The sequence below is a fragment of the Anomalospiza imberbis genome, chromosome 2 (assembly GCF_031753505.1).
Source record: "Anomalospiza imberbis isolate Cuckoo-Finch-1a 21T00152 chromosome 2, ASM3175350v1, whole genome shotgun sequence".
Classification (NCBI taxonomy): Eukaryota; Metazoa; Chordata; class Aves; order Passeriformes; family Viduidae; genus Anomalospiza; species Anomalospiza imberbis.
The window spans coordinates 55,981,447-56,009,385 of NC_089682.1; the positions used below are offsets into that span (position 1 = coordinate 55,981,447).

Below are 27,939 nucleotides of genomic sequence, written 5' to 3' on the forward strand. Positions count from 1 at the left end.
TTGGGTAAACTGAGCAACACTCATCCTGAATGTGCAAGGCAACCTTAAAAATTTGAAAATCATGGCTCAGTCATTATATTCTGGTAACAAGCTACAATAGTTGATGCATTGCAAAACTACAGAGTTAGAGCACCCATATGTAAGAATCAAATACCCACTGAACAATGAGAAAGCAGGAATAGCAGAACTCTCCTCTCCCCTTCCCAGCAGCATTAAGATAACAGACTACATGACCAAGGAGAACATTAACAGAAATTTCACATCAGGCCAGCATTACTGTCCACATGAACATCCAGTAAAGGCTGATGTGACGCCCAAAAAGAAGGGCAGCACATGGTTAGCCTCAGTTCTGAAACTCACAAGCTTTCCAACACTAATATCACCAGCAGAGGTTACAGTGTTTCCCCACCTACCCCTACAAGAAGATTGACTGTCCATATGTAACCCTTCCTGTCTCCACTTTAGAAGGAAGACACACACAGTCTCCCCATTGCTGGAAGAAAGAACTAAGACTTCTCAGAATCTTTTCTTAGTCTTTTAAAATAAAGCTTATCATCTCGTTCCTACAGCCCTTGGTAAATCAGGGTTTTAAGGAATCCATTCCTGCTGGCTTTATCCAGAGCATCAGTCTAGACAGGCAAATGCAAGTGGTCTCACTGCCAGGCCACACCAGTGTGTTAACCTCGGCCAGCCAACGTCGTGTCATTTCTTGATGCCGCTTTGATCTTGTATTTCTTGGCTCTCATCGGTGATGAAAAACAGGGGGTTCTTATTCACATCATAACATTCAAACTTATCCCTGCACAAAGCACTTCCTGCTTGGCAGCGGCTGTGCCCACAGCCACAGCTTTTCCAGCCTACAGATTTGCTGGCAGCATGCAGCACTGGCCTATCCTTTCAGAATGGCCCTCACCATGGCCTCAGCTGCCCCAGGCTCAAAGGTAGGAACCATTTCCAGCAAGCACCTTACCAATATTACCTCCCTCAGCAGCTCTTAGCTCCCCTCAACCCCTCCTCAACACCATTTACAGTTCCATAGTGTGAACACATAGCGAGTCGCTACCAATATGTGCTTCTGCTCTAGGCTGAGTAAAAATAAACTTTATTCCTATAGTGGGATTCCAGTTCATTGAAGGCATAACTCAACCACTGCACTGCACCATCAGAGATGGTGCCAGCAGGGTAACTTCCAAATTCGCTGCTGATCTTTTCCTCCCTTTAGAGAGCAGCTGCAAAACTGGGCAAACAGTCAAGTTTTCTTCTTTTTCTATTCAAGGATAAACAATTTATAACAAAAGAGGAAAAGCAGAAAGAATGGTTGGTATCTACTTTTATCATCTATGGCAACACTTGAACCACCAGTTATGCTGCATGTCCATAATTTGCCAGAACAGGACTTCCTAAACAATCACTAAAAATGCTCCTTCTTGTCAGGTAGGGTGACAGCTGACATACAGGTGAATTGGTACATTAAAAGACTGGTTTTTCATCTTCAAGTTCTACAGAAGTGTTATCCAGTATACAAGGACTTTGGATGCTCATAAGTACTTTAAGTGTTTCTGTATCAGGATATTTAAGCAGCTAAATACTTTGATGAAGTCTGTCTCCTCATTCAAAGCTGGAAATACATTATCATGAATATTTACCATGTCAAGTAAGGACATAAAACCTCATCAGCTCACACACACACACATCTATCAGGCCAACCTATCAGCTCATTCTGAAGTTAGAAGCTGCATCCTTAGCTAGTCACGCTGGTCTCATGAATTTTTCAGCCCTGTACCTCCTCTGAAACAGGCAAACACTATTTTAGGAGACCAAATCCTCCCCGTACATCCTCAAGAGGGGTCAAAATCCATCAAAGCTGAATGTTACTCAACTCTGAAGCAAAGCTTTATCAGAAATTGCTGAACAACAGTACCTGGAAAGGTGGGGGGGGGGGGGTGGGGGTGGTGTGAAAATATCTTGCCTCTTCCATGCAGGGACACTGAGGACAATGAATGCTATCACCTCTCCCTGCTCTTTGTAACAGCCAGGTCCTGAAAGGCAGCACCTAGCATGCAGAGAGTACATAGTTTTAAGCTGTGCCCGGGGAATATGAGGCTGGACATTAGGAGGAATTTCTTCACAGAAAAGGCGATTAGATATTGGAACATCAATCACCCAGGGAGGTGGTGGACTCACTGTCCCTGGAGGTGTTTAAGGAAAGACTGGATGTGGCACTCAGTACCAAGGTCTGGTTGTTGTGGTTAAGTCACAGGCTGGACTCGATGATGGCAGAGGTCTTTTCCAACCAAATTGATTCTGTGATGCATGAACTGCTGACAACTGAAATCAGGGTCTGTGTACCCACCACACCTCCATACGGAATGCAGAAGGCTAAGGCTTCTTGTAGCAGGGATGGGGTCCTGCACAAAATCCTAGAGCTGGACTGCGGGGAGGCAATAGAACACATGTTATGGTGGATTGTGGCACACAGAGACAAAAGCCCTCTGCAGAGAGCAGCCGATACGTAGAACTAGCACATTTCGCCTGCCAGCGCAGTGGGGAGATACCTACAACAACGTGACAAAGAGGTCTACAGGGGTTGTTCGCTGTACTAAAGCAGGGGCCCTGACACCGAGAGCGGCCCGTTCCCCCCTCCTCCCGCACATTCCGGGCCGCCGGAGCCCCGCCTTTCCCGGCCCCCGCCACCTCCTCCGCGCGGCCCCGCCCCGCGCGCCTGGCCCCGCCCCGCGCGGGCCGGCGGCGTCTGCGGTCGCCATGGGAACGGCGCGCGTCACCGCGCCCGGCGCCGCCGATTGGCGGGAATTGTTCGAGAAGGCGGCCGAGGGCGGAAGCGGAAGCCGCACGTGGAGCCGGTGAGTGGCTGCCGCAGTTTCTGGAAACTTCGCCTCATTGTCATATTTAAAGCGGCGGCGGCGCCGCTGCGTCCCGTCCCCGCCCGCCCGCCCGCGCACGCTACGGGGACCGGCGGCCGCAGCAGCAGCACCGGTAGTGAGCCGGGAAGAGCGGGGACCTCCCTCTGGCGCCGGGGCCATGGCCGTGGTGGGCTTTGATTTGGGCTTCCAGAGCTGCTACATCGCCGTGGCGCGGGCTGGCGGCATCGAGACGGTCGCTAACGAGTTCAGCGACCGGTGCACGCCGTGAGTAGTGAGGGGGCGCGGCGGGGGCGGTCGGGGGCTGGTCTGGGCCCGGCGGAGCACCCGTGCCCCCCGTGGAGAAGGTGCTGGAAGTTTCGCGGTGGGGCGTGGAGGGGTTCCCGCTGTGTGGGGCCAGCGCGTTCCCCGGCACGGGCTGCCGGGGGCAGGTACAGGGTGGTGGGGCCGGGCGGCCGCCCACTGCGTGTCCCTCCGACCCGCTGTGTGCTCCAATCCCCTCACCCGCTGTGTCCCGCTGTAGCCCTTCCGCCATCCTGCCGCTCCGATCCTGACCGTCTTTGTGCCCCCAGCCCGGTCCCCGCCCGCTTTGTTCCCCTGTGTTCCCCCCCCGCCCCCCCAGCCTGTTCCCCGGTCCCGACCCTCTCTGCTGCCCCGTGTCCCGCTCCCGACCCGTTCTCTGCCCCCGTTTCCCGGAGCGCGTCCCGCGGGCAGTGCCCGGGGGATGGCGGGCTGGGAGCGCCGGGGGCGGCCAGGAGAATCCCCGTGGGGGCAGCCCGGGTTACGTGGGACACGGGCGAACACGCTCCCACTCGTGCTGCGTAGGATGGGCTCTGCCAGCTGCTCCAGGACAGCTCTCCTTTAGTCAGCGGTTAGATATAGAAAGCCTCTGGCTCAAAGCAGGGGTTAGTTGACAAGTTAGAAGCAGCCATGCACAGACGGGTAGGGTGTAGTCTGGCTGTGAGCTCTGAATTGCGATCATCCTGTTTTATTATTTGGATAAGCCATTGTGAAAAGTCCTGGATTCGGGCCAAGGCTTTAAGATGGATAAAAGTCTACCTGTAGTTTTTTACTGCAAACTCAAAGAATGACACTTTGATGAAAGACTTAGGTGTTTTATCTGCAGTAGTAGAAAATGAATCCGAGACAGTTCTCAGTCGTGTTTGTTGTCAGGACTGAGTTAATTAGTCTACTGTTCTTTCCAGGTCGGTGGTTTCATTTGGATCCAAAAACAGAGCTATTGGTGTTGCGGCTAAAAACCAGGTAGGTCATTTTCTGCTGCAAACTGTTGAAGAACCAGTGGGTGTAAAGAGAGTTGGCTGTGTGTATTTGAAGCCAAACAGCCTCAGTTTCTTGTTGAGCCTTCTATTTCAGAAATGCTGCACTATGCTGCTATGCTTTCTTTGGGGAAATGTAGGACGATTTTGCTAGAATGCTTCTGCTCTCTCTTTCATTAATGTAATACTTTCCAGTTCAATATGTTCATATTCTGACAAATTAAGGTCACTGGATTTCTTTTCCTAATGATTGTATATAGGATTTTCCTTGTACTTGAAGGAAAACATTTTAAATGCTGTATCTAGTTTCTTAAAATCAGATGTAAGGGGAGATGTTTGGCTCTGATTCTTAAAGCTATTCAAGCTTAAGAATCGTAATCAAGCTATTACGATCTTTGGATTTGCTGTAAATTAAATGCCTCTGGTTTTGAAGATGCAAGCCCTTATTTTGTTGTGGGTTTTTTGTTTTTTTTTTTTTTTTTTTTTTTTTAATTAAGGTGCTCTGAAAGGTTGAGTGTTTTCTTTGTTAGAGTAGTATTTTCAGTTTAGGAGGAGAACTTAATTCCAACGAGTCTCAGAATGACAAACTGTAATGATTAAGGAAATCCTTAGGAGTTGTACATTGTTACATAACTGCTGGTGGGAGATCAAGCATGCAGCCTCCGCTGGCCTGTGCATCTCTCTCATGTGGCCAAAGGACTGCAGTGGGTTTCCATGGAGAGAGCACTAAAGGACACTTCATTGCACTGTAATAGCACTCCTCTTAATTTTGAATAGCCGAAGCAATACGAATACTTTACATGTTAACAAGCACATGCACATTCAGTTACAGGTCAGCATTTGGAGTAATGAAGTAAACACATGTTTGTGTTTTTTTTTTAAATTTCATTTCAGCATTGCTGAGTTGACCGCTGACATTGTTGCAAGTCAGAAACTAGTTTGATTCATTAGTGTGCAAAAATGAATTGTTACTGAAAATAGGAAAAGATCTGAACCCGATGTACTCTCAAGCATGTTTCAGTATTGTTAGATTGTTCCAGTAGATGCTGTGGATGGAAAACATGAAGTAAGCTACAAGTGAGGCCGAGTCTCTCTTGGATTGCATTTACAAGTGTGTATTTGCAGTGTTGAGCACCTGTGACTTTAGTTACCTTCAGACTAACCTGTATGATGTTACTGATGGAGTGTTTCATGCTTGGCTCTCCTAGAAGTTGAAGCTAAATATTTTTGCCAGGTAAAAAGAATGTAATACTTTAAATGATAAAAGATAACAGCTCACTTATTTCTGTGGTTGTAAGTGGTCCAGTTTGGCTGATGACCTGAGATGGGAACTGTGTTTCTTTTGTAAATGTGTAAATCTCATGACATGGACTACTGAGAGTTAGATTTTTGGTGTCTTAGGGTCTTAAATCAAGGAGTACAATGATTCTTTTCATTTGAAAAAAAAAAAACAAGAAAAAAAAAAATCCCACAAAATGAAAAAAAAAAGGTTTTGACTTGCGACTACTACAGTGTGACTTTGTGAGAGAGCTCAAAATACTCAAAGGTGATCTCTTTAATATTTGAGAATTTACTGCTGGAGCAGATTTTCAGAGAATTTCAGATTTTCAGAGATTTGTTATCTTTAGGTAAGTGTGGTATCACTGGAGATGAGAATGGTACGTTAGTTAACAGACCATAATTCTCAGCTTTCTTAATTGTGACTAAGCAGGAAGATATTAAAACATGCTACAGACCTAATGGCATACAATTACTCTAAAAATATCTTAAGATGGTTCTCTTAGAAAAGGCTTTGAGGTTAATTCTAAATTAGGCTGTAAAAGCTGCCAGAGTGTTTGCACTTCTCTACCCACTACATGGTAATAATTGCTGCTGCTACGTTCTTCAGCCACACAGCTGAGAAATACGTAGCATTCAAGCACTCTGAAGTTGTGGCTATACAAATAAATAAAACCATGCTGGGCAACAATCTTCAACACAGGAACCTAACTACTCGATCACATTAAAGTACTGGAATAGTTCCTGGCATGATTTTTGCTCTGTGTTAACTTGTGCTCGTACTGTTAATTGCTGAGCACTGTTTGGTGATTAGAATAAACCGAGGATGATTCTCAGCAGGCAGTCCAAGTGTGGCATCTTTCCACAGACACAGCTGTCTGAAAGTTACTGTTTGTTAGTGGGAGTATTGGCCTCCTTTTTTGTCAGGGAGCTTTTCTGTAGGAGAACTGTCCTAGTTGAGTAGTTTTCTAATACAAGCTGTAGCTCAAATTCTTCCATCTCATGGTGGAAAATTTTATGTGCAACAAGGAATTGATGCTTTTCTGTGGAGGTTGTGAGTACTAGAAATATTCCTGGGTATGCTCAGCATATGAGTTGCTATCATGCAGTCTATTGGCCTGCCTTAATCTATACTGTACATAATAACACATTTTTATAATTTCTCTCTAATAAAATAGAACTAATTCTACTCCGAGATATGTGCATTTTCTCTTAGGCTGCCTTGGTTGTCTGGTTTCTGTTGTGCTTTGCATTTCTGATAATGAATGTTTCTCTGTTGCTTGCTCTGGGGAGCTTGCATTGTAGTTTAGCACATAGTTCAAGCTGATGTAAGCAAGAAAAGTTCCAGGTTGTCTATGCATTGTATTCTTTGGTCTAGTGCAAGAATTTGAGTTGCTGCTAGGTGAGTCTGAACAAGGAAAAGATGTGATTTCAAAGTAGCTCAGGGAGGGAAGAGTATTGAAATGTATGGGGACACTTAAGCTTGACAGTTAGTAACTAGGAAAGTCCTTGTTTGCGCTTAATGTAATAATGTTTAAAGTGGGGGTGGTGTGACTTGACTTGGAGGTCTTACAAACAGACAAACCAGCTTCATATGTTAAACATTTGAATTTGGTCTACGTTCTGTCACCCAAGGTGAGAGAAGTGAGGTGTAAGGTGAGTGGCTCTGGTTTCCAGCACAATCAGCAGCAGAGTGTTCCATTGCAGTGCACAGGGGGGTTTCCTGAACTGGGGGAGTGTCTCGGGGAGACAAGAGCTGCGAGAAGCCTGCAGCTTGAGTGGCAGTGGCTGATGGGACCTGGGTGGGGCCAGGAACAACAACAGCAGTTTCTCCCAAATATAAAATAAGCCCTTAGGGAGCACTGGTGAACAGGGTGTGGCACAGCTGTGTGCTGGAAGGATGCTGAGGCAGTGCCAGCCCAGCCAGGGAGCAGTGGTATCCACCCGGCAGAAAGCCACGGCTGCGCTGAGCTCCACACCTGGCACAGCTGGCACAGCTGCCCAGACAGCTCTGGCAGGAGCACACTGCCAGTACTGCCCTGCTCTCAATACCAGTAGTAGGTGGCACCTGTTAGCACGGATGTGGAAATGTGCCCAGGTACTCTTCCACTTAGTGACAGAACTCTGGCAGGAGGTGAGTAGGTTGAGGACTATCAGGGAGTGTGAGAGAGATGATACAGTGCAATTGCACCCTACCTTCCCTGAGCCATGCCTGGGAGGCAGGCAGGACACACAGAGGGTTCCTTTCTCTCTTCTCTACCTGCTGGAAAATAGTGACTTGATGAGATAGGGAACAGTCTGTCACCAAGGTTAGGTTGGCCTATGTCAAAACTGCTTCCCTGAAGAAAAGGGGACAAGACATTGCCATAGGAGACTCACTTTGGAAGGGAACAGAAAGCCCAATATGCTGGCAGGAACCACTTGTTAGGAAAGTCTGCTGCCTCTCTGGGGTCCAAGTTCCTACCCTGGTGTGGCTGTCAGAAAATTATCCATTATTGGTTTCTCAGGTTGGCAGTGATGAGGTTGTACCAGGAAGTCCAAGGGCAATCAGGAGAGATTTCAGGGCTTTGGAATGACTTCTTAAGGGATCAGGAGCACAAGTTGTGCTACCATGTGTTCTCTATCCTTCCAGTTGCAGGAAATGAAGGAGGAAACAGGAAGAGCCAGCAGACCAATATCTGAGCCTGGTGCCATTGGTAGAATTTGGGGGCTTTGATCATAAGTCAGTTTACATGACAGCAGGACTGCTAGCAACAGGCAGGGTACACCTTTCTCAGAGAGGGAAAAGGATCTTTGCACAGGAGCTAGTAGGGATCACTGAGAGCTTTAAACCAGATTTGGAGGGGGAAAGACATACAACCAAGTTTGCTAGAGATAAGCCTGGGGGGTTCCACAGCAGTGTTTGAGAGAGAGTGCTCTAATGAGGCCCTTCACTCTGCTATCTTGGTGGAGATGGGATGGAGATCCATGCAGGAGCAGTGACACAAGGTTATTATTGGTGTGTTTAAAAACTGTTGGAAGCTCCTGAGAATGGTCACATAGGAACTGAGGCTTCCCCTCTGCAAAAAAGTGGCAGGATCAATAACCCAGCTGAAGTGCATGCCAGCAGGCATCAATGCCTGCAACACAGGCAATAAGAGGAGGAGCTGGACACCATTGTGCAAAAGTAACACTGACACAGTTGCCATTGTGGCAATGTCAGGGGATGACTGGCACATTTGGGGTATTACTCCTAACTGGTTAAAAACTGGCTGGATAGCCAGGCCCAGAGTGTTACGGTGAATGGAGTTAAATCCAGCTGGCAGCATATCACCAGTGGTGTTCCCCAAGGCTCAGCACTGGGGGCCAGCCCTATCTGATGTTTTAATCAGTGTTCCAGAAAAGGGGATCAAGTGCACCTTCAGTCAGTTTGGAGTTGAGGCCAAGTTGGACTGGAGTGTTGATCTGCTGGAGGGCAAGGATGGCTTTACAAAAGGATGTAGACAGGCTGGATTGAAGGGTTGAGGGCCACTGTATGAGGTTCAGCGAGTGCAGCATCCTGCACTTGAGTTGCAACAACCTCATGTAACACTACAGGGTGAAGGCAGAGTGGCTGGGAAGCTGCCTGGTGGAAAAAGACCTGGGAGTGCTGTTTGACAGTGGCTGAACATGAGCCAGCTGTGGCCAAGGAGGCCAATGGCATCCTGGCCTGTATCAGCAATAGTGTGCCCAGCAGGACCAGGGCAGTGATTGTCCCCCTGTACTCAGACTGGTGAGACCACACCTCTGATCCTGGGTTCAGTTCTGGGCCCCTCACTACAAGAAGGATGCTGAGGTGCTGGAGTGAATCCAGAAAAGGACAATGGAGCTGGGTAAAGGTCTGGAGTGCAAGTCTGATGAGGAGCAGCTGGGGGTGTTTAGCCTGGAGAAAGAAGCAGCTCAGGTATGCCCTTATCACCAGCTATAATAACCTAAAAGAAGCACAGAGTTGCACCAAGGGAAGTTTAGATTGGCTGTTAGGAAAGTGTAGCATCCTGAATTGCTAGTAAAGTTCAGGATAAAGAATCAGAAAGGGCCTTTGCATGGTATCCACAGATGTTTAATTCAGCTGCGTGGTGAGATGTTCAGAGATGTCCCAGGCACACACCCATGGAGAGCCCAGCTTACTCACCCCCCAGGGGCCCGCGGTCACCCTGGTCTGGGGCAGTATAAAGATAGGGGCCAATCAGGGAATAGGGAGGGAGTGGCTCAGGGGCATAGGAACAGGGGAAGGAGCCAGTGGGGTTTTAACAGCTTTGAGGGAAGCTTCTTGTGTCCCCTTAACTTAGGGGATGCCCCCCAGGGTCCTCACAGGAATGTTTCACTGTATGGTTTGTAAACATCTGAACAGGCTGCCTAGGGAAGTGGTGGAGTCACTGTCCTGGGAGGTATCTAAAAGATGTGTGGATGTGGCTTTTAGGAACATTGGTGAACTTGGCTGTGTTAGATTAGCTGGACTTGATTGGAAAGGCCTTTTCCAACTTAAACAATTCTATGATTCTCAATCAGTTGACTAAAGTAGTAGGCTCTGTTGCTCGTTTTATTGTTCACCCAGTTGTCTCAAGGTTTCAGAGATAGTTTTATAATCCTTAATAAGTAATGGTCTGGAAGTCTGTGTCTAGCTTATTAATGAACTGATAAAAAGTACCAGACAGTAATTACCAGTGTTAAATAAAACAGCTGTGACAAGGGAGTGAGCAGTTGTCTGAAAACTTGACCTGTGCTTGGGGGCATACAGAACAGCACTGAACATTGCAGGCTGATTTAAGAGTGCATTTCTAACGATCCTGTGTTTCTTTACAGCAAATTACTCATGCCCACAACACTGTATCTAACTTCAAGAGATTCCATGGCCGTGCATTTAATGATCCTTTTGTTCAGAAGGAAAAAGAAAAGTTGAGCTATGATTTGGTTCCCATGAAGAATGGTGGAGTTGGAGTGAAGGTAAATCTGCAGTGTATCTTTCTGGGTTGTGTAGCTAAATCTGAAATTTTACATTTCAGCAACTAGTCATGAAAATATGTGTTTCTTTTAATTATTCTAAAGGTAGGTTGTTTTAATCTTTCTTTTAAAGAAGAGCTCTTCTATGAATAGACAGCTTTATCTTTAAATAGTGGACATTATTAACCTTCAAATTAAGGTTCATTTACAAATAATTGCTGGAATGCAAATTTCTGTGTTGGCAAATTGCTAGCTCAAACACACTGGCAGAAAAACTGCTAAGATGATTACAAGGTCGTATGGTTTTACTTCAAAGTATGACTTTCTTTCACTTTTGTGTGGAATGCATTGCAGCAGACTTACTAGGTGGTTTACAAATGCTTTAAAAAATAGTCGTAACTCTTCTTTAGAATGAGTGGCAAGTGTGTCTTTAGTGGACTGCCTGGGGTCAGTTACTTGCAAAAAGGTATTCAAAACCAGCTCCTACCACATTGCAGGTTTGGCTCTTGCTTACATTTCTGGACTTCACTGATACAATGCCAGCTTCTCATAGAATAGGTGCAGTTAATAACATTGTGTCCATTTACAGAAATATGTACAATTACTGATAATGAAGCCTTGCTGGCACAACAATCAGTGTTGCTTCACTGTTGAAGACTTTAGCTTGAACTGGTCCCTGATAACTTCAGTATAGATCAGTCCTAAGTAGTGACTAGATCACAGAATTGTATACATTAGAAAAAAGCCTGACTGAAAAAGTAGCCAAGCTTTACAAAAGAGAAGATGCTTTTTCTTTAGCTGTTTGTGATTTGTGAGGTTAACAGATAAACTCAGACAGAAATTATTGGTTTCCTTTAATCAATGTGTGTAAGAGTCTTGTACTATATGAGAGTCTAGTGTTGAGAGAACACTACTACTTGGTGTTTTTCATTTTTTTCTTAGGCTGCTTGGAGAACAAGTTAGTATTTATTTCTATTTAACTGTGGTTAAAAAGTTTTAATAATTGATTCAGTAAAATTCAATAAGAGTGGGAGGTTCAGAGAACACTTTTTCTATTAAAACCAAAATGCCTAATTTTTCCCCAAATCATACTGAATAAATAAAAGAGAAATCCTACTTTCAAGTATCAGCTGTAATGTGTTACTTCACTTCATCATTGTCATGTATTCTATTGCATGATAAAAATGGTGCTTAAAGAATAATTTTTGCTAAGAGAGCAATAAATAAACTTTTTTCTAAGCTTTGTCTTAAGCTTTTAGTTGTTTCATGTGCATAGGTGAACTGTTGTTGCACAGCTCTTCCTTTCAGAGATGCCTCACATTTGAGCAGAAGGATAAAAATGCTGAGGAAAAATACACAGCAAGTACTTCTGTACATTTTTTGCATTTGGCATCAGTTTGAAAAGCAATGGCTATTTTTACTTAATGGTGTGCCACATTTTAAACCTGTGTCACTTTTGGCCATTTCCTTAATCTATGGAGTTGATACAGTTCTTAATGTTTTAAGACAGAATGGAATTATTGCTTCTATAAACACTCAGCTGGGAAATTAAATTGTAAACTGAAGTCCTATAATAAAATAATGAAGCATGTCATGATTCATAGAGTATTAGCCAGCAGTGTTTCAAAGAACATTAAATGTAATTTTCCTTCAGTTGAACTAATGGAATTGTTTTACCTATTCTATCCAGGTCATGTACATGGATGAGGAGCACATCTTCAGTGTGGAACAGATTTCAGCTATGCTATTGACTAAATTGAAGGAGACTGCAGAGAGTAACCTGAAAAAGCCAGTAACAGACTGTGTTATTTCTGTAAGTAATTGTAGTGCACAGGAACATTATGTCTTTTAACTTCAGCTATTGAGGGCATTTTGCTTCTATTCATGCAGAGTGAAAAAGAACTTTGCTAAGCACTTACAAAGGGATTAATCCTAACTAGCTTTAGAGCTTTTGATTTAAAGAAATCCCAGTGCTGCTGCCATATTCCAGACTCTGACTAGCTTAATGAACTCATTCTCTTGGAAATGTCTGGATCTTTGGTCCCAAAATGTTTCTGGATCCAGGTATAGATCCTTGTGGAACAGCTTGCTTTCATGACTAAGCATACTAATTACTCATTGAAATAAATACATATGTTTGTGTTTTTTCTTTAATTTAAAACTATTTGATAACAACTTTGAACAATTTCCATTGTTTATGAAGATTTGCCCTCTGTCAGCTGAAAATTTTAGTTTCTGTCTTGTTTATCTTCATCCTTTCAGCAAACTTTATTTTGTTTCTTTTTCACTGTTATGACTGCACAGAAAATGACCTCAAATCAAGATCAGTCATTCCATTGCAAAGCCCTGAGTATAAAATACCACCTGCCTCTCTGTTCTCAATGACTCTGAACAAGTCTGTCTCATGTTGCATCTAGGAATATTTAGCTCTGTTATTATTAGAAATGTTGATTCTCCAGTTGAACCTGGAAAGCTAGTTCTTCATGTGTTCCTTCAGGGGGGGACATCAGAAGGTACTGTCCAATGCCAATGCTAGAGATCTGTAGAAAATTTTCAGCAGCATATTCCTTCTTAGCACTTCTTGCCCAAAGTAATTTCCACCAAAATAGATTATCTTCATTTGTTATTGTTTATTTCTTTGCATCTCTCACATCTGTAGTATTGCTGTATGCTTTTAGTTCCCTCTTTCCTTATTTGGACAGGAGTATACCTACTAGTTCTGATTAAGGTATTCCATGTCACTGTCTTCATGTCTAGTTTACATTTTGGGCCAGCACTTAATGTTATTAGCATTTGTATACAAATAACTCATTTGTTTCTTGTTAGTGTGTGCTTATGTAAACTACCTGATGCTGATTTAATTCCATCTCTGAATAGAATATTTAAAGTGACAGTTCAGTCTGGCAGTTGCATTTTAGAGGCTTGCAGTAAGTATCATCCTCAAATAGGAGGAATAGACACAGTTTTTAAATTAATACTTTCAAGTAAGTGGTGTAATGTCTCATTTTCTGGAAATAACTTTGTATTCTCACCTACTTTCTTCAGGTTCCATCATTTTTCACAGATGCTGAAAGGAGGTCTCTTCTAGATGCAGCTCAGATTGTTGGTCTAAATTGTCTTAGATTAATGAATGACATGACAGCAGGTAAGTAGGATAAAAATAGTTTCTGCAGTTGACAGGTGGGACAGAGGGTGCATTTAATTACTTTAAGAACAAGGTCTTGACTTGAAAAGGCAAATATGAGACATAAATATTTGAAAAACTTGCTGTTCTTTTCTTGGTTTAATGTCTTCTGTGTGAAGGGGTAGATGAGATCAAGCTCCATTGATAATTATCTCCCTAAGCACTTATTTAGGAGTCACTATGTGTGCTTGGACTACTTGTTCATGTAGTGTACTGCCAAGATGCACAGTTGCAGGATTTAGACACTCCTAAATGAAGTTCCTTGATTAAACATCAACACCTCATAACTTCCAAGGCTTTTTTTTCAGTATAGTTGGGGTTTTAAACAGACACATGGCTCTGCTGACCATTTATACAACTCTCAGACAAAGCTTTCCAGCTTGGAAGATACTCACTGTAAATACAAAACTGGGTTTGGGTTTTGTTGTTAAGATGTTCTATGTTTTTGATAACTTTGCAATGCAAAAAAAAAAAAAAAAAAAACCAAACAAGTGCTTAGGGAGCATATACATGACTAAGGGAGTATATTCTGCTTTTCAGGTCCTACAGCTTAGAATAAAGCTTCCATGAAGATAGTATATCTTGCACAGGTGTATGTCTGGATTTGTCAGTATGCTTTTGATCTTACAGCTTAATGTTTACAGGGATGTGGTGGTATGCCACTGGAAAATAGAGATTGTATGGATAATATCTGACACTTCTTTTGCAGTGGCTCTCAATTATGGAATTTATAAACAAGATCTTCCAGCTCCTGAAGAGAAGCCACGGATAGTTGTGTTTGTTGATATGGGACATTCTGCATTTCAAATATCAGCCTGTGCATTCAACAAGAGTAAACTGAAGGTAGTAAGATTACATGGAAATAAAAAGGTTTATAAGCAATTAGAATCAAATAGCCTGCCAATATGCCTTCTTTTTAAAATTCTGAAATAATTTCATGCGTGGAAATGGCAATGCGTCAAAAGGCAAAGGTTTTCATCAGTGTCCTTCATTTCATTAGAACTGTTTCAAACAGGCTGTAAATTTCTTGCAATACACAAATGTAAGATATATAATGCTAGTGCTATGATTTTATTTGCTTTATTTAAATGTGTGTGTATGGATTAAAATTTTGAATACTTAGGATTGTCACTTAGCTACTTAGTCTTATTTCCTCTGTAAAAGTGAAGATGAATTTTTGGCTAATGTGGTTATGCGTTGGAAGACTGACTGGCCTGTCCCCAACATTATTTTGAAGCGAGGACTTGCTGATATTGGAAGACTGCTATTCACCTTGATTTTATTAATGTTAAACTAAATAATTGTGTTCTTTCAAATCAGGTACTTGGGACAGCATTTGACCCTTTCCTCGGTGGGAGAAACTTTGATGGAAAGCTAGTAGATTACTTTTGTGCAGAAATAAAATCAAAGTACAAACTAGATCCAAAAACCAAAGTTCGGGCTCTTCTTCGTCTGTATCAGGAATGTGAGAAACTGAAGAAACTAATGAGTTCAAATAGCACAGACATTCCCCTAAATATTGAGTGTTTCATGAATGATACTGATGTATCTGGAAAAATGAACAGGTGAGTTCTGTACTAGACAGACTTTAGTGGCCATATTTTTTAAACAAGTGTTCCTTTCAGTGTTTGAAAGAAACTTAACGTGCTAAAATTAAGTGCTGAATAGCTGTGGCATTTTTGTAATGCAAGAATAGCTGAGGCTGGGAAGTGTGACGTTCAGCTAATTGAGTAATGTTTCAGTGCCATAAAGCATGCATAAGTTTAGGTTCTTTTTGTAGAATATGTTCTTAAAACCATAGATTGATGCTTGCAAACCGGAGGGTTGGCTGCATATTTAGACCTGCATATTTTAGGTAATCTAAATCCCATACTCTATTAAGATAGCAACAATTTAAGCTTTGTTTCTTTTTTTCTGTACTTAGTGTACTGTGGATATGAGTAGAGAAATGGAGGGCGGAAACAGTGCTTATGGGTGATGACTTGATTATGGTCCAAGTGTAAAATGAAGTCTGTCTCTTCCACATGTTCACAGGCATGGCTTAATTTGTTAGTTCTGTAGCTACTGCTAAGAGTGGTGGGTTCTTTGTCTTCCAGTATGTAGGCAACAGTTTTTCATTATAAAGGAAGTATCAGTGTTTTCTAATTTCTTATCTGTAACCTCTGCTCTGAGGCAAATATGTAGCAGCTGTCCAAACAAAACCTTTATCTTATTTAACTACATTGATAGTGGCTTAGAAAAATTTGAAAGCAGCTGTTTGTGTGCTACCTTGTCTATGGTTGCCACTTTGGCCTACTCACAGGAGTTCAGTTTTAAGTCACTTTGCAGAGTAGTTAACCAACCTAGTTAGCATCAGTTTGGAAACAAATACCGGGCAAGGTTCTTGTGGGACAGGCATTCTTTAGTTAATCCCATTTTCTTCCTTAGGTCACAATTTGAAGAACTGTGTGCTGACCTGCTGCAAAGGATAGAGATGCCTCTGCTTGCATTAATGGAACAAACACAACTGAAAGTGGAAGATGTAAATGCTGTAGAGATTGTGGGAGGAGCAACCCGTATTCCTGCTGTCAAAGAGAAGATTGCTAAATTCTTTGGCAAGGATGTCAGTACAACACTGAATGCAGATGAAGCCATAGCTAGGGGCTGTGCTCTGCAGGTATAGTACTGGCAGCACTTGATGAAATTAAAATATGTATTCCTTAGTAGCATTTCCATGAAGAATTAGTCAAGCAGTTATGGAAAATTGTAGAAGTGGTCCATTTTAAAGTACTCAAGGGAGCATACATGTGCACTAAGTCTTTTTATGGGACTGTACTGTTTAAAAAGTCCAGAGTGCTCCTCCCTGGTGCAGTACTCTATTGCAGTATTTTATTGTAGTATTCTATAAACAGAATTCTTCTTCAGAAGAATACAATCTAGGGAATTTAATGCCAAAAAATTAAGTTGTCAAGCTGAAAGATATTTTTACTCAACAAGATATGAGGAGTATCTATGGAAAGCCCAAACTACTGCAAGTTTGACTTTCCTGGTATCCAGCTTGCCATCAATGTGAAACAAGCTTTTGTTCTGTCTCCCTCCCATTTTTACTGTTTCCAGCTATATTTTACAAGAAAACCACTCATTCCATGTCCTGCCTTTTCTCCTTTAACTTCTTGTCTTATTTCACCCTCTTTGACTTGTTTCTTTACTCCATCTCACTGACAGCTTCCCATTGCCAGCAATCAGTTGTGTTCAGGGAAAGAAGCCGGACCCTTTAGATAAGACTTCTTTTAGGACTAAGTACTGCAGCATTTCCATTTTTTACAGTCCTGCTATTTTCTTAGTGTTACCTTTACTCATAAGCTGCAAAAGGCCTGCTGACATGGCACATAAACACTTGTGTGTGAGATTTCTCATACTGCATTGAAATTGAGGATTGAAATAATTCTGCCTAACAAAATCAATGCAGTTCTCACTTGTTTGAAAAATTTTTGCTGTCTTGACTAGTGGAATAGAGGACTTAACCAGCTTTAATGGAAGCTTTTTTTGTTGGTGTGTTTTTTTTCCAGTGTGCCATTCTTTCTCCAGCTTTTAAAGTGAGAGAATTTTCTGTGACAGATGCTACACCTTTTCCAATATCTCTGCTGTGGAACACAGAAGCAGAGGACACTGAAGGGTAGGTAGCTCAGACTACCATTCCACGGAGCTTTTGACCTTCATAATTCAGGGGTCATGTTCTTGCTTGCATTTAAACTAGGATTTTGGCATTCTCACGTAGAAAACCCATAGGTCATGTATCAGAGATGGGAAGATTGTAAAGACATAGGTTGAAATTTGAACTGTAATTCCTCATTTGTAAATATATAAAGATTTTTTAAAAAGTGGGTTGAAAGAGCTACCAACTAGTATCTTGTCTTGCCTTTACCTGGTTGTCAACATTAGGAATATGAAATCACATCAATGCTTGGGTCCTGATTCCACTTTGCCTTCTGGCTTTTTTGTTTTTTTTACTCGAGGTGTTCCCGACACCTGAGTTTCTTGATTTATTAGTAATGTTATGTACTATGGAAATATTGTGAACTTATATGGATGCTATTTATCTGACTGAAGGAGGAATTTAACACTTAGCAAAAACTTAACATTTGTAAGAGTAATTTCTTTCTGCAGTCTCCTATTGAGAGTGACATCTGTTACTAATTGTGCCCTGCCTGTGGAAAATGCAGTTGCTATCTAGGATGTAAAGAGCTCCAAGTTCAACCTGTGGAAAAATCATAGCTCTAGAGGCATCTGTTCGTACCTTTATGTCTTTTGTAGTTCAGCCTTTTTTTCTTCCTGTGTGTTTTCTGTGGAGGTGCAGGGCCTAATTGTTCTGTCACTTACGAGAGCAGCCTATGGGTTCATGTTCTAGGTAAAGCTCTCACTTTCTCACATCTAGGTTATTAGATGAGATCTTTCTCAGTTAGGAGACAAAACTTCATTGGAAATTACGATCAGGCTGGCATAATAGTGGACGTGCTGTAGAACAGGAAGTAAAGCTGGTTGTTTTTCTGTCATGTTGAGGAATGAGTAATTATCTGGTGTCAGGGTTCTCAACTGAGCCATGGAACGTAAATGAGCGAGGAATTAACAGGGCTATAATTAATCCCTTTGAGACTAAGGAAGGGTGCAAATTATGATTCAAAATATACTATTCCAAGCTCAAATAGTGGAATAGGATGAGTTCTCATTACAGTAGAGAACACTAAATCCTTTTCCCTTGCAATACAGTAGTGAAATATCTTTATTGGAGTTGTTCAGAAGGGTAAATGTTTCAAAACATAATGTTCCTCTAAAGAGTTCTGACCCTCTATCAGAACCTTCCAGCTCAAATACACTGCTAAAAGTTATACTTTTCCCTTAATTACAGAGTTCATGAGGTCTTCAGCAGAAATCATGCAGCACCCTTTTCTAAGGTACTTACATTCTATAGGAAAGGTCCATTTGAGCTAGAAGCTTTTTATTCTGATCCTAATGGAGTCCCATATCCTGAGTCAAAAATTGGTAAGTAATTGTCCTTGAAATAGTGTTGTCTCCAATAGAACAATTTGAGCTCAAACAGTAACTGTTGTCATGCAGTATGGTTATGATGTATATATTCAGGTTTTTGTCTCTGAAGGACTCAGAATTTTCCCATTCCTGAGGCAACTGGATCAGTATTTTTTATTTTTCTTGCGTATAATGTTTCTTTGGCTAAATGAAGAAATAAAGGGAAACAAATCAATGCCTACAACTAAAATGTGGTTATCACTACTAAAAATAGCTTTGTAACTTTTAAAATCTTTTCTGCTTATTACTGAAGCAAGCTAGGAATAATTGAATAATATCTCCTGTATATAAAATAAAAGCATGTCTTGAATAACTAGTTGTTGTTTTTACCTATACCTTCTGGGATTGACATAGTGCTGAATAACTTTTAATCAAAGCAGTCTGAAATAGTGGCAGCTACAAGACTTACAGTATTGATTTGTCTATGTAACGTTTCTAAGCAGTTCTTTCATACTTTTTGACAAATTGCAGCACTTGACAGTGTTGATATTTACAAAGAGCTTACAGCATGGTTAGTTAGAAGAAGACTGTGATGGTAAAGACAGGCCAATTAAATAATTGTTCTTGAGTTCTAAACATGCAATTAAATATTGTATGTTTCTGTGCCATATATTTTGAAAAACCAGCACAATGGAGAGGGTCTTATTACAAGCACAAGTAGTGACAGTACAAGGGGGAATAGCTTTAAAAACGGCAAGAGAGCCAGTTTAGATTAGATATTAGGAGCAAATTCTTTGCTGTGAGGGTGGCGAAGCACTGGAATATGTTTCCCAGGGTAGTTGTGGATGCCCCATCCTAGGAGGTGTTCAAGGCCAGGTTGGATGAGGTCCTGAGCAACCTGGTGTAATGGAAGGCAGGGGGCTTGGAACACAATCTTTAAGGCTGCTTCCAACCCAGGCCATTCTATGATTCTCTGACTGTATTCTGTAGTTACAGAAACATCAGGCTTCCTTTTGTGGTTAACTTTTACCATAAAGACTCGTGGTGGGGTTTGTCAGTATTCAATTTATTTGGCTTTAACAAATGAGAAGCTGTTTAACTGCTGTTCTGAAAACTGGTAAGAGCAGAACTGAAGATCAGTTTTGTTTCAACTCAGTTGCCAATTAATTCTTTGCTCAGAACAGAATTACTGGTATGACTAATGAAGTAATAGTTCTAATGAGGCTGGCAAAAAGAACAGGTCGCACAGCTCCAGTATTATTTGATTTACAAGAGAGAGGATTATATTCCATAGCCTGTGAGACAGGCAGGTAAAAGCTTGTGTACTTGTGGTCTAGATCTGTTGCTGAAGGACTGGTGTGTGCAAATGTGTATATATTTGGCCTGTGAGATTGGGGAGCTTGTACCTTGCAGCTAAGTGAGCATTTTTGTGTGCAGGTCACTCTTCTGGTAATGCATGCTTAAGGAAAAATGTCTGCAGTTAATGTCAAGGACATCTGATTCTTCATTTACTGTTGAACTAATTGTTTATTAGTTTCACAATGCTTGTTTCAAGTATTACAGTAGTTGCAGAACAATTAGTTTCTGCCCTAGAATAAAAGGTAATGGCAGACTTGCATGGATGTTAGAAGGTGTAAGGAAAGCCTCTAGAAAGTGTTTTGATGTTGGGCAGTAACTTGTATTAGAAAGGCACCTCTTAATATTGGCATTAGACTAAGCCCTTCAGTAGTTTTCTTTCAGCCCACTAGTAACGTAGAGAGCACTAGTTTTGTATTTACTCTGTATTAGTGGTGTCAGGAGAACCTACTCTTGGATTTATAAGATGAAGTTGGCTGAAAAGCAGTGTACTTCAGTTTTGTTGGGTTTTCTTCTGGTAGTACTGATTTAATTTGAGGGACCATGAGATTAGCGTGGAGGCTTCATCAAATATTTAGAAAACCGTTTGTCTATGAAAAAGGGAGATTTTTTTCCTGGCTCTGTAATGTTACCTACTTAATTCCACTGTGTAAGTTTTGATTCTTTTGGTTTTAGGTAGGTATGTTATCCAGAATGTGGCAGCCCAGAAAGATGGAGAGAAGTCTAAAGTCAAAGTGAAAGTCCGTGTCAATACTCATGGCATTTTCAGTGTGTCCACTGCATCTATGGTAGAACCAGTTAAAAGTGAAGAGTGTGAAGATGTCAGTGTTGAGACTGAAGTTGAAGCTCAGGACCAGAGGCCTGTTGAAAACTTCAGTGATGTAAGTTGACCTTTCTTGTGTGTGAATGTCCTTACTGATTGATGAAAGTGTGTTCTGCTGTTACATACTCTGGAAGAAAAATACTTTTCCTCTAAGAAAGCAAAAGAAGATTAATTTGAAGATGTGTGTAGCTGTCAGGAAATGTCTTTACAAGAACAGGAGACAATTTGTACTATCTTGGAAGTGTGTGGATTTCAAAATCAGTTTTTGTGCAAAGTGCCAAACCAGCAGCAGGTTGGTTGTTTGAGGGTGGGGTTGCTTACAGCTGCCATGGTTATCCAACTGTTCCAAACAGGAAAACTAGATTTGGATTGTTAATCATCCATGTGCTTTGTGTTTAAAGGACTTCAATGTAATCCTTTGTATCAGTAAAGTTTTTTGAAACTTTTTGTGAAAGGGAAAGCTGAATTGTTTTCTATAGCATTGAAGGAGAGGGGAACACTGGGGAATAATGCACATTGTTATAGTCTACTTGATGTTTTAATAGTTTTCTGAGGGGGAAAAAGTAAACATTATGACTCAATAAATTAAAAGCCCCTTTTTGTAAGATGAAGTGGTAGCATGTGCACACACGCACACAAGTATTGTGCAGCAAGCCTGGCACTGGTAACATTTTCATGAACTCCTTCTGAACTTGCACCTAGTCTGTATCTCCATAGCTGAAGCGTGTGTGTTTCTGCGTGTGCACAGAATGCTTTGTAGGGCACTTTGTACCGTATGTGCGTCAGAAGTGAAGTGCCCTATACTTAAATGCAAGTGCACATGCCTTCTACATCCTTTGTGCCTGGGCTTTCATTTCAGAAAAATATCCAGCAAGAGAACAGTGAGGCTGGAACACAGTCCCAGGTACAAACTGATGGTCAGCAAACGTCACAGTCTCCCCCTTCATCAGAACCTCCCTCTGAAGAAAACAAAATCCCAGATGTCAAGAAAGTGAGTGACCCTTTAACTCTGTTGAAAATGTTATCCTATATAATGGCTTTTAAAATGGTAACATATTTCAGGAAAAGTAAGGAACATGGTGTTGGAACCTTTTTCATTTTCACATCTTTACTATAGTGAAAAATGTCTGTATCTTGTGATGATTTTTGTACAGAGTTTGCAAAAGGATTAGTGCAAGAAGCCTTTCTCTACCAGTTCCATGTCTTCTTGCAGTGTTGTACAACTAGCATAGTTGTTTATTTGGGTTGCAGACATTTCAATTTAAACAGCAGTTAGAGGCCAGGCTTATTAGGCCTGCTGAGGGAAGCTGGGATCAGGAATTCATAAATCTAAAAGGAAATAATCAATGTGAAACATTTGTCTGCATGTTATTGCTAGTGATTTAGTTTTTTCATCTATATGAGATGAAAAATGCTTTGGGTTAAAGTCTTAAGCCCTATCAGCATCATTAGCAAACTGCTACGTTACAGATAGACAGTTCTGGAAAATCTGCAAACACGTAATGTATCTGAGGAATGTCCTTGCTGCAGCGCAGTGCTTACTGTCTGGAAACATACTGTAAGGAGACTAGGATAGGAGGTGGAATCCCCAGAAGGAAAGTGCTTCATGAGCATATTTTGAAGATTTTAAAAGAACATGGAAAAACCTTGGTGTGTTCTTCCTCTGAATGTGTCTTTCATCATAGTAGTACTTCATCAGAAAGAAGTCAGGAAAATTATCTTATTTTTCTTCTTTCTAACTCAGACAAATGAGAAGAAAGGTGATCAGCCCCCAGAAGCTAAAAAACCCAAGATAAAAGTGAAGAATGTGGAACTACCCATTGAAGCTAACTTGGTTTGGCAGTTAGGAAAAGATCTCCTCAATATGTATATTGAAACAGAGGTGAGTTAGTGTGGTTTAGACTGCTTTCTTGTGTGCAGTTGTTAACCATTCACCTGCTTCTCAAGGCAACCTCTGTTCTTGTACTGTCACCCTGGAGTGTGGGCTCAATTAACAATGAGCTAACATACTGTCTGCCTTCTGATGCATAATGACAAATGTTTATCAGAAAGATTGAAGTGTCCTTTATGGCAATTAGTATCAGAGCACTGATCCATGGAATGACATCACAGATTCATTTAAACTGTTGTAATCCAGAGAAGTGCAACCCATTTCTTCAGATGAACCTACTGCATAATAACGAGAATTTCAACAGTTAGGTGAACCTAGGCCTCTGGGAGATTTTACAGGAGCTGTGCTTTTTAGAATGCTGTTTGAACATTGTTATTTTTTAATTAAAATATTTTCTGTGGTATACAGGGAAAGATGATTATGCAAGATAAACTGGAGAAAGAAAGAAATGATGCAAAGAATGCAGTGGAGGAATATGTATATGAGTTCAGGGACAAGTTGTCTGGACCATATGAAAAGTTTGTTTGTGAAAAGGTAGGTTATGGTTTCAGGAAGTTCTCTGAAAATACTGATACCAAGTATCTGTTTTGTATACCTTGGTTAAACTCTCTCAAAGCTGCCCTGGGCATAGCTGCAAAACCAGAACTTCATTTGAATGATGGTAGTGACTTACCTAGAATTAGGTTTAGGTGTAACAAATACATATCTCTGAAAAAAGGTTTTGTCACAAGTGGAGTAAAGTTTTGTTTCCAGTTGGAGCTGGTGACTGGAAGGGGAAGCTGTGTTGCTTTATGTGTAACCAAAACCATGAATTAGTGTTACACCCAAAGCACTGGCCTAATCAAGAACAAAAGTCTGTAAATGCTACCTTTGTAGATGTGTGTTTCTCATTCCAGAAGCTGTCATGGTTTAAGTAACTTAATTAGGCAAAAGCTGCAGTAGAAATTAAATTTTTATACAGGAGATTAGGGATTCATGTGTATATTTACCTCTGTGTTACTTCAAGACAAATATGGTTGATTGGTGTGTATTTGGATGTTTGATGTGTTGAATTATATTGACACACAGGATCTGCAGGGATTCTCTGCCCTCCTGGCAGAGACAGAAGGCTGGCTGTATGAAGAGGGTGAGGATGAAGCAAAGCAGGTGTATGTAGAAAAATTAGAGAATTTAAAGGTAGGCCTGTTAATATGCCCAAAAAGCAACATTTCCAAAAGACTGTGCTAAACAACATTAATGAATGTTAATGAATCACATAAACATGTAGGAATTGCTTTTTCTAGAAATTAGGTACGCCAATTGAAATGCGCTATCAAGAAGCAGAGGAACGACCAAGGCTATTACAAGAATTGGGACACAGGCTCCAGTACTATGCTACAATAACTGGGGAGTTCAGGAATAAAGTAAGTGGCCTTTTTTTAGTTGTAGTTTTTTAACTACAGTGCTTCAGTGAGGCTCATTGACTGGAGGGCTTCAAATGCACTTTCAGATGAGCTGTGAACTGCTGCTATATAGGTCACAAATTTAACACCACAAATGTTTCCCAGTACTCAAAAAATCTCACACAGTGTGTTATATTTTCAGTTGCTTAATACTTACAGATGTTTTCAAGCTGAAGAGTGTGTTCTTATAAAGAGTTTAGACTTGTGGTCTGATTCTTGATCTTTAAAAAAACTGATCTGACTGTTTTTTAGAAATGAGCTCCTCTTCCAGTTCTTTCAGGGGTGAGGATTATTGTATAGCGAGAAATATTAGCGTAAAACCTAGTTGCAGATAAAGTAAAAAACACGATTTTGTTATATGTGGGTATTTGTGGCTTGGTTTTTGTGGGGTTTTTTTTTAATTGATATTTGTAGATTGTTCTTGATAAGCATTCCAGTCTGAAAACTTGCTCCTTGAATTTCAGCTTAAAGAATTTTAATAGGATGGCTCACAACACTCAAACTAATTCAATCTGGGACTTAACATCAGAAACAATTATGTCTTCACAGCTATAGATTACTAATGATTTCACTTAATTTTGTAGTGTTATACATGAAATAACTAGCATCATTATATATAGTATATTTAAATACTTGGTTTTATTTAAGAATTCTAAATATGGATTCATTTGTTGTGTTGCTGGGCAGGTCCTTCTCCTGATAGTAGTTAATTGTGTAACTGTGGCATTGTAGGGAATGCTAAAGTTGAAAACTCTGATCCTTTCCCTGTACATCAGAATCTCAATGTCTAAACTACCTTGGGCGCACGTAGCTCCTCCAGAATGGGAGGGAATATTTTATCAGCTTTGTTAAGAATGTTATATTTTGTTATTGCATGACCTTTTTGTGAAGCTTCTATGCCCTCTGTGAACCAGATTTCCTGTTAATTTGGGTAAAGAAAGCTTTATATTGACATCTCTATTTCCTGTTGTCTCTTGCTGTAATGAGTCTCCCTTATGGCTGACTTCTATTTATTTTGACCATTGGAAGAGATTTACACATAATAAATACTTGAGATAGGCTTGTTGGCAAAACTTGATTACATTATTAACACTTGACATTATTAACTAATACAAAATGTTTATATTTGGACAGGATGAGAAATACATCCATATTGATGAGATGGAAATGATGAAAGTAGAGAAATGTGTTAGTGAGGTGGTAGAGTGGATGAATAATGCTGTGAGTGCACAGGCTAAGAAGAGCTTAGATCAGGATCCAGCTGTGCTTTCAAGTGAAATTAAGGCAAAGCTACAGGTAAGTACCATAAGAAACTATCTTTAGAGGTTGGTGCTAAAAGTAGACTGATACCTGTGCCTTTTGTCTTCTCCAGTTTCATCTTGCTGCTCAAGTGTTCTTGAAAGGTAGAAAGTATGGAAAGGAGGAGGTCCAGCAGAAAGCAGAGGAGCTCTAGCGTACTCCAGTTCTGTGGAGCACATTGATATCTTGTCTTTCAGTCACCTTAAACTCAGATTGTTTTTCAGTGTTTTACTGAGAGACAAAATAGTACTGAAAAAAACCAATGTGAAATCCAAAATATGTAGTTGAACTTTGCCCACAGGTCACCAAGAAGTATACAAATTAATTTATTTCAGAGTACAATAAGTACTTGTCAGTTTGGACTCAAGGGAACAAATGCAGAAGCCAATTTCAAGCAGTCTTTTGGATGCAGGACTTTTTGCACTAGTGAAGGTGGTGGCTCCTTAACATGCATTCTGCCCACATCTTTCCATATTTTTTTTAGGAGTTAAACAATGTCTGTGAGCCCGTTGTGACACAACCAAAACCAAAAGTTGACTCTCCTAAGGAGGAAAACCCGTTAAGTGAGCAGAGTGATTATAAAACTGAAGACATGGGAGAAGATGACAAAAACTCTGAAATGCCTCAGCAAAACGGCGAATGTCATCCAAGTGATCAAAACACCATTAACATGGACCTGGACTAAGCCACTGCACTTGAAGCTAATTATTTCATCCCATGACAGAAGATGTTTTGGCTGTCATATGTGATGGGGGTGGGAATGCATTGTTTTGGAAACTATTTATATTTTTTTTCTTAAGACTTGTCGGGGATATGCTATGTTGTGGGAGGAAGAATAGTAATAGTGTTGGTCATGACTATCCTAAAAGGAAAATTGCCTTGGTAACTTTCAGATTCCTGTGGAATTGTGAGTTCATACTAAGCTTCTGTGCAGTATTTAACCATTTGCATCACTAAAGATGAAAAGAAGCCCTTGCTTTGAAATGTACTGCTCCTTTAAGAAACACTCGTAGGCATTTGTAGATGCCAAGGTAGTTTTCTTTTGTCCGGACATCTAATTGGGTATGTCAGAAAAAGCCAGTGTCTGTCCCCTTCATAAGGACTTTGCAGAAGAAATCCTTCTGTCTGAGGTTTTTGATTGTTGCAGTCCAAAGTACTTATCAGGTAATGAGATGGTGAAATGTGTTAGTAGCATGCAGAAACGCTTACGTTTCATCTCTTGCTAAACAATACATTTTTCATTTGGGGTACATAAAATGAAGGAAATACTAATTCTGTTAGTGTTATTGTGAAGCTTTGTAAAGAGCTTTGAAATAAAGTTCATTTTACTGGTATCTCCTGACCTCTTGAATTTAACTGTTTGTGCTACTTCTTCTCTTAAGTTTTGCCCTCCATTGCTTTGTGTTCCTGTGCAGGACAGTCATAAACACGCTTAAAACTCTCACTCTTTGCACAGAACCAGTTGTACAGTTACATTAATGTAATTCAGCCCCTTAATGAGTTATGCCTCTTTCTTTTCTTTGGCCCAAGGGTTGTAAACACCTGAAAGAACCTGGAAACTTCACAGATAATAGAGCATAGGACAGTGTTTGTAACTGATGTCTATATAACTTAGGTTACAAGGTGCTTATATAGCTTGAGTTATAAGATATCAATATAACCTAATGTATCTGTATAACCTGAATCATAACTCTTATACCGATGTAACCTGATATAAATAACTTTCTGTACCATGTAATGGCTAGTGTATGGTTAACTAGTTGCTTAATGCTGAATAGACAAAAAAGAAGGAAAAGCTCACCATGTGGACAGCTTTAGAGATAGATAAGTATACAACTAATGAGAAATTGGCAAATGTTAACCCAATTAGCCACAAAACAAAGAATTTGAGCCGGTTAAGACCAGACAGATCAAGAAGCACCATAACTGTACATGCTCCAAAGACAAGGTTGAAAAGATCAGATGTAAAGAAGACCTTGGAAGTCTTCATCAAAGACCCCTGATGACCCCTGAACTGGGGAGGCACAGGTGCAGTGCAAAAGACCTATCTAATAACCATGAGATCATACATGTGATGAAGTTGCAGTGATACAGTGATACTAAGCAGTACTTGCTGTATAAATATACCACAGCATTTGACTAAAGTGAGTGAGTTAGATGAAGAAATCACCCTCACCCCACCAGTACTGCAAGAAGCAAATACCTGCTCTATAGACATCGGTCTGTGGGGATTCAGGTCCAGCCTATCTTTTGGGCATCATAACACAGAAACCTATAACTTAGAAATTGTAATCCACGGTTCAGAGTAAGAGATTAAAACCTGGTCAAATACTTAAGCCAGGCTCTGCTTTTTGTTATAGACTAAACTGAAGTAATATTTTCAGCCCCTTCAAGTTGCTCTGATTAGACCTTGGTCAAAGTTTTAGAAACTAAGAATTCCTCTCAAGTAAATCTCTGTAGTCTATCAGAAAAGATCTCTTTTTTTTTTTTTTTTTTTTTTTTTGCATACTTGGTGCAGGGGAGGATACATTTTGTTAAACATCAAAT

At 40.8% G+C, this 27,939-nt stretch overlaps 1 protein-coding gene across 3 annotated transcripts; it reads left to right on the top strand.

Annotated features, from left to right (window-relative positions):
- Window positions 1-2,745: 2,745 nt before the first annotated feature.
- On the top strand, window positions 2,746-26,726 carry HSPH1 (heat shock protein family H (Hsp110) member 1). 3 transcript variants are annotated; one of them, XM_068181164.1, is made up of 18 exons: window positions 2,746-2,861; window positions 4,085-4,142; window positions 10,256-10,396; window positions 12,084-12,206; window positions 13,439-13,538; window positions 14,287-14,420; window positions 14,898-15,142; window positions 16,005-16,233; window positions 17,126-17,232; window positions 18,463-18,596; window positions 20,613-20,818; window positions 21,620-21,751; window positions 22,505-22,642; window positions 23,060-23,185; window positions 23,720-23,827; window positions 23,935-24,054; window positions 25,228-25,389; window positions 25,877-26,726. In XM_068181164.1, the coding sequence occupies exons 1-18, from the start codon at window positions 2,764-2,766 to the stop codon at window positions 26,075-26,077; spliced, it is 2,562 nt and encodes an 853-aa protein (XP_068037265.1). In that variant the 5' UTR covers window positions 2,746-2,763; the 3' UTR covers window positions 26,078-26,726. The 3 variants fall into 3 exon arrangements, with proteins under 3 accessions (XP_068037265.1, XP_068037266.1, XP_068037264.1); XM_068181163.1 differs by lacking the exon at window positions 2,746-2,861 and adding an exon at window positions 2,919-3,146; XM_068181165.1 differs by lacking the exons at window positions 2,746-2,861; window positions 21,620-21,751 and adding an exon at window positions 2,918-3,146.
- The last annotated feature ends 1,213 nt before the right edge of the window (window positions 26,727-27,939 follow it).

Bases quoted from the DNA above. Each gene is read 5' to 3' on its own strand.
- HSPH1 (XM_068181163.1), top strand. From the start codon at position 3,040: ATGGCCGTGGTGGGCTTTGATTTGGGCTTCCAGAGCTGCTACATCGCC. The intron at 10,397-12,083 runs GTAAATCTGCAG...TATTCTATCCAG, and splicing joins ATGGTGGAGTTGGAGTGAAG to GTCATGTACATGGATGAGGA. The intron at 22,643-23,059 runs GTGAGTTAGTGT...TGTGGTATACAG, and splicing joins ATATGTATATTGAAACAGAG to GGAAAGATGATTATGCAAGA.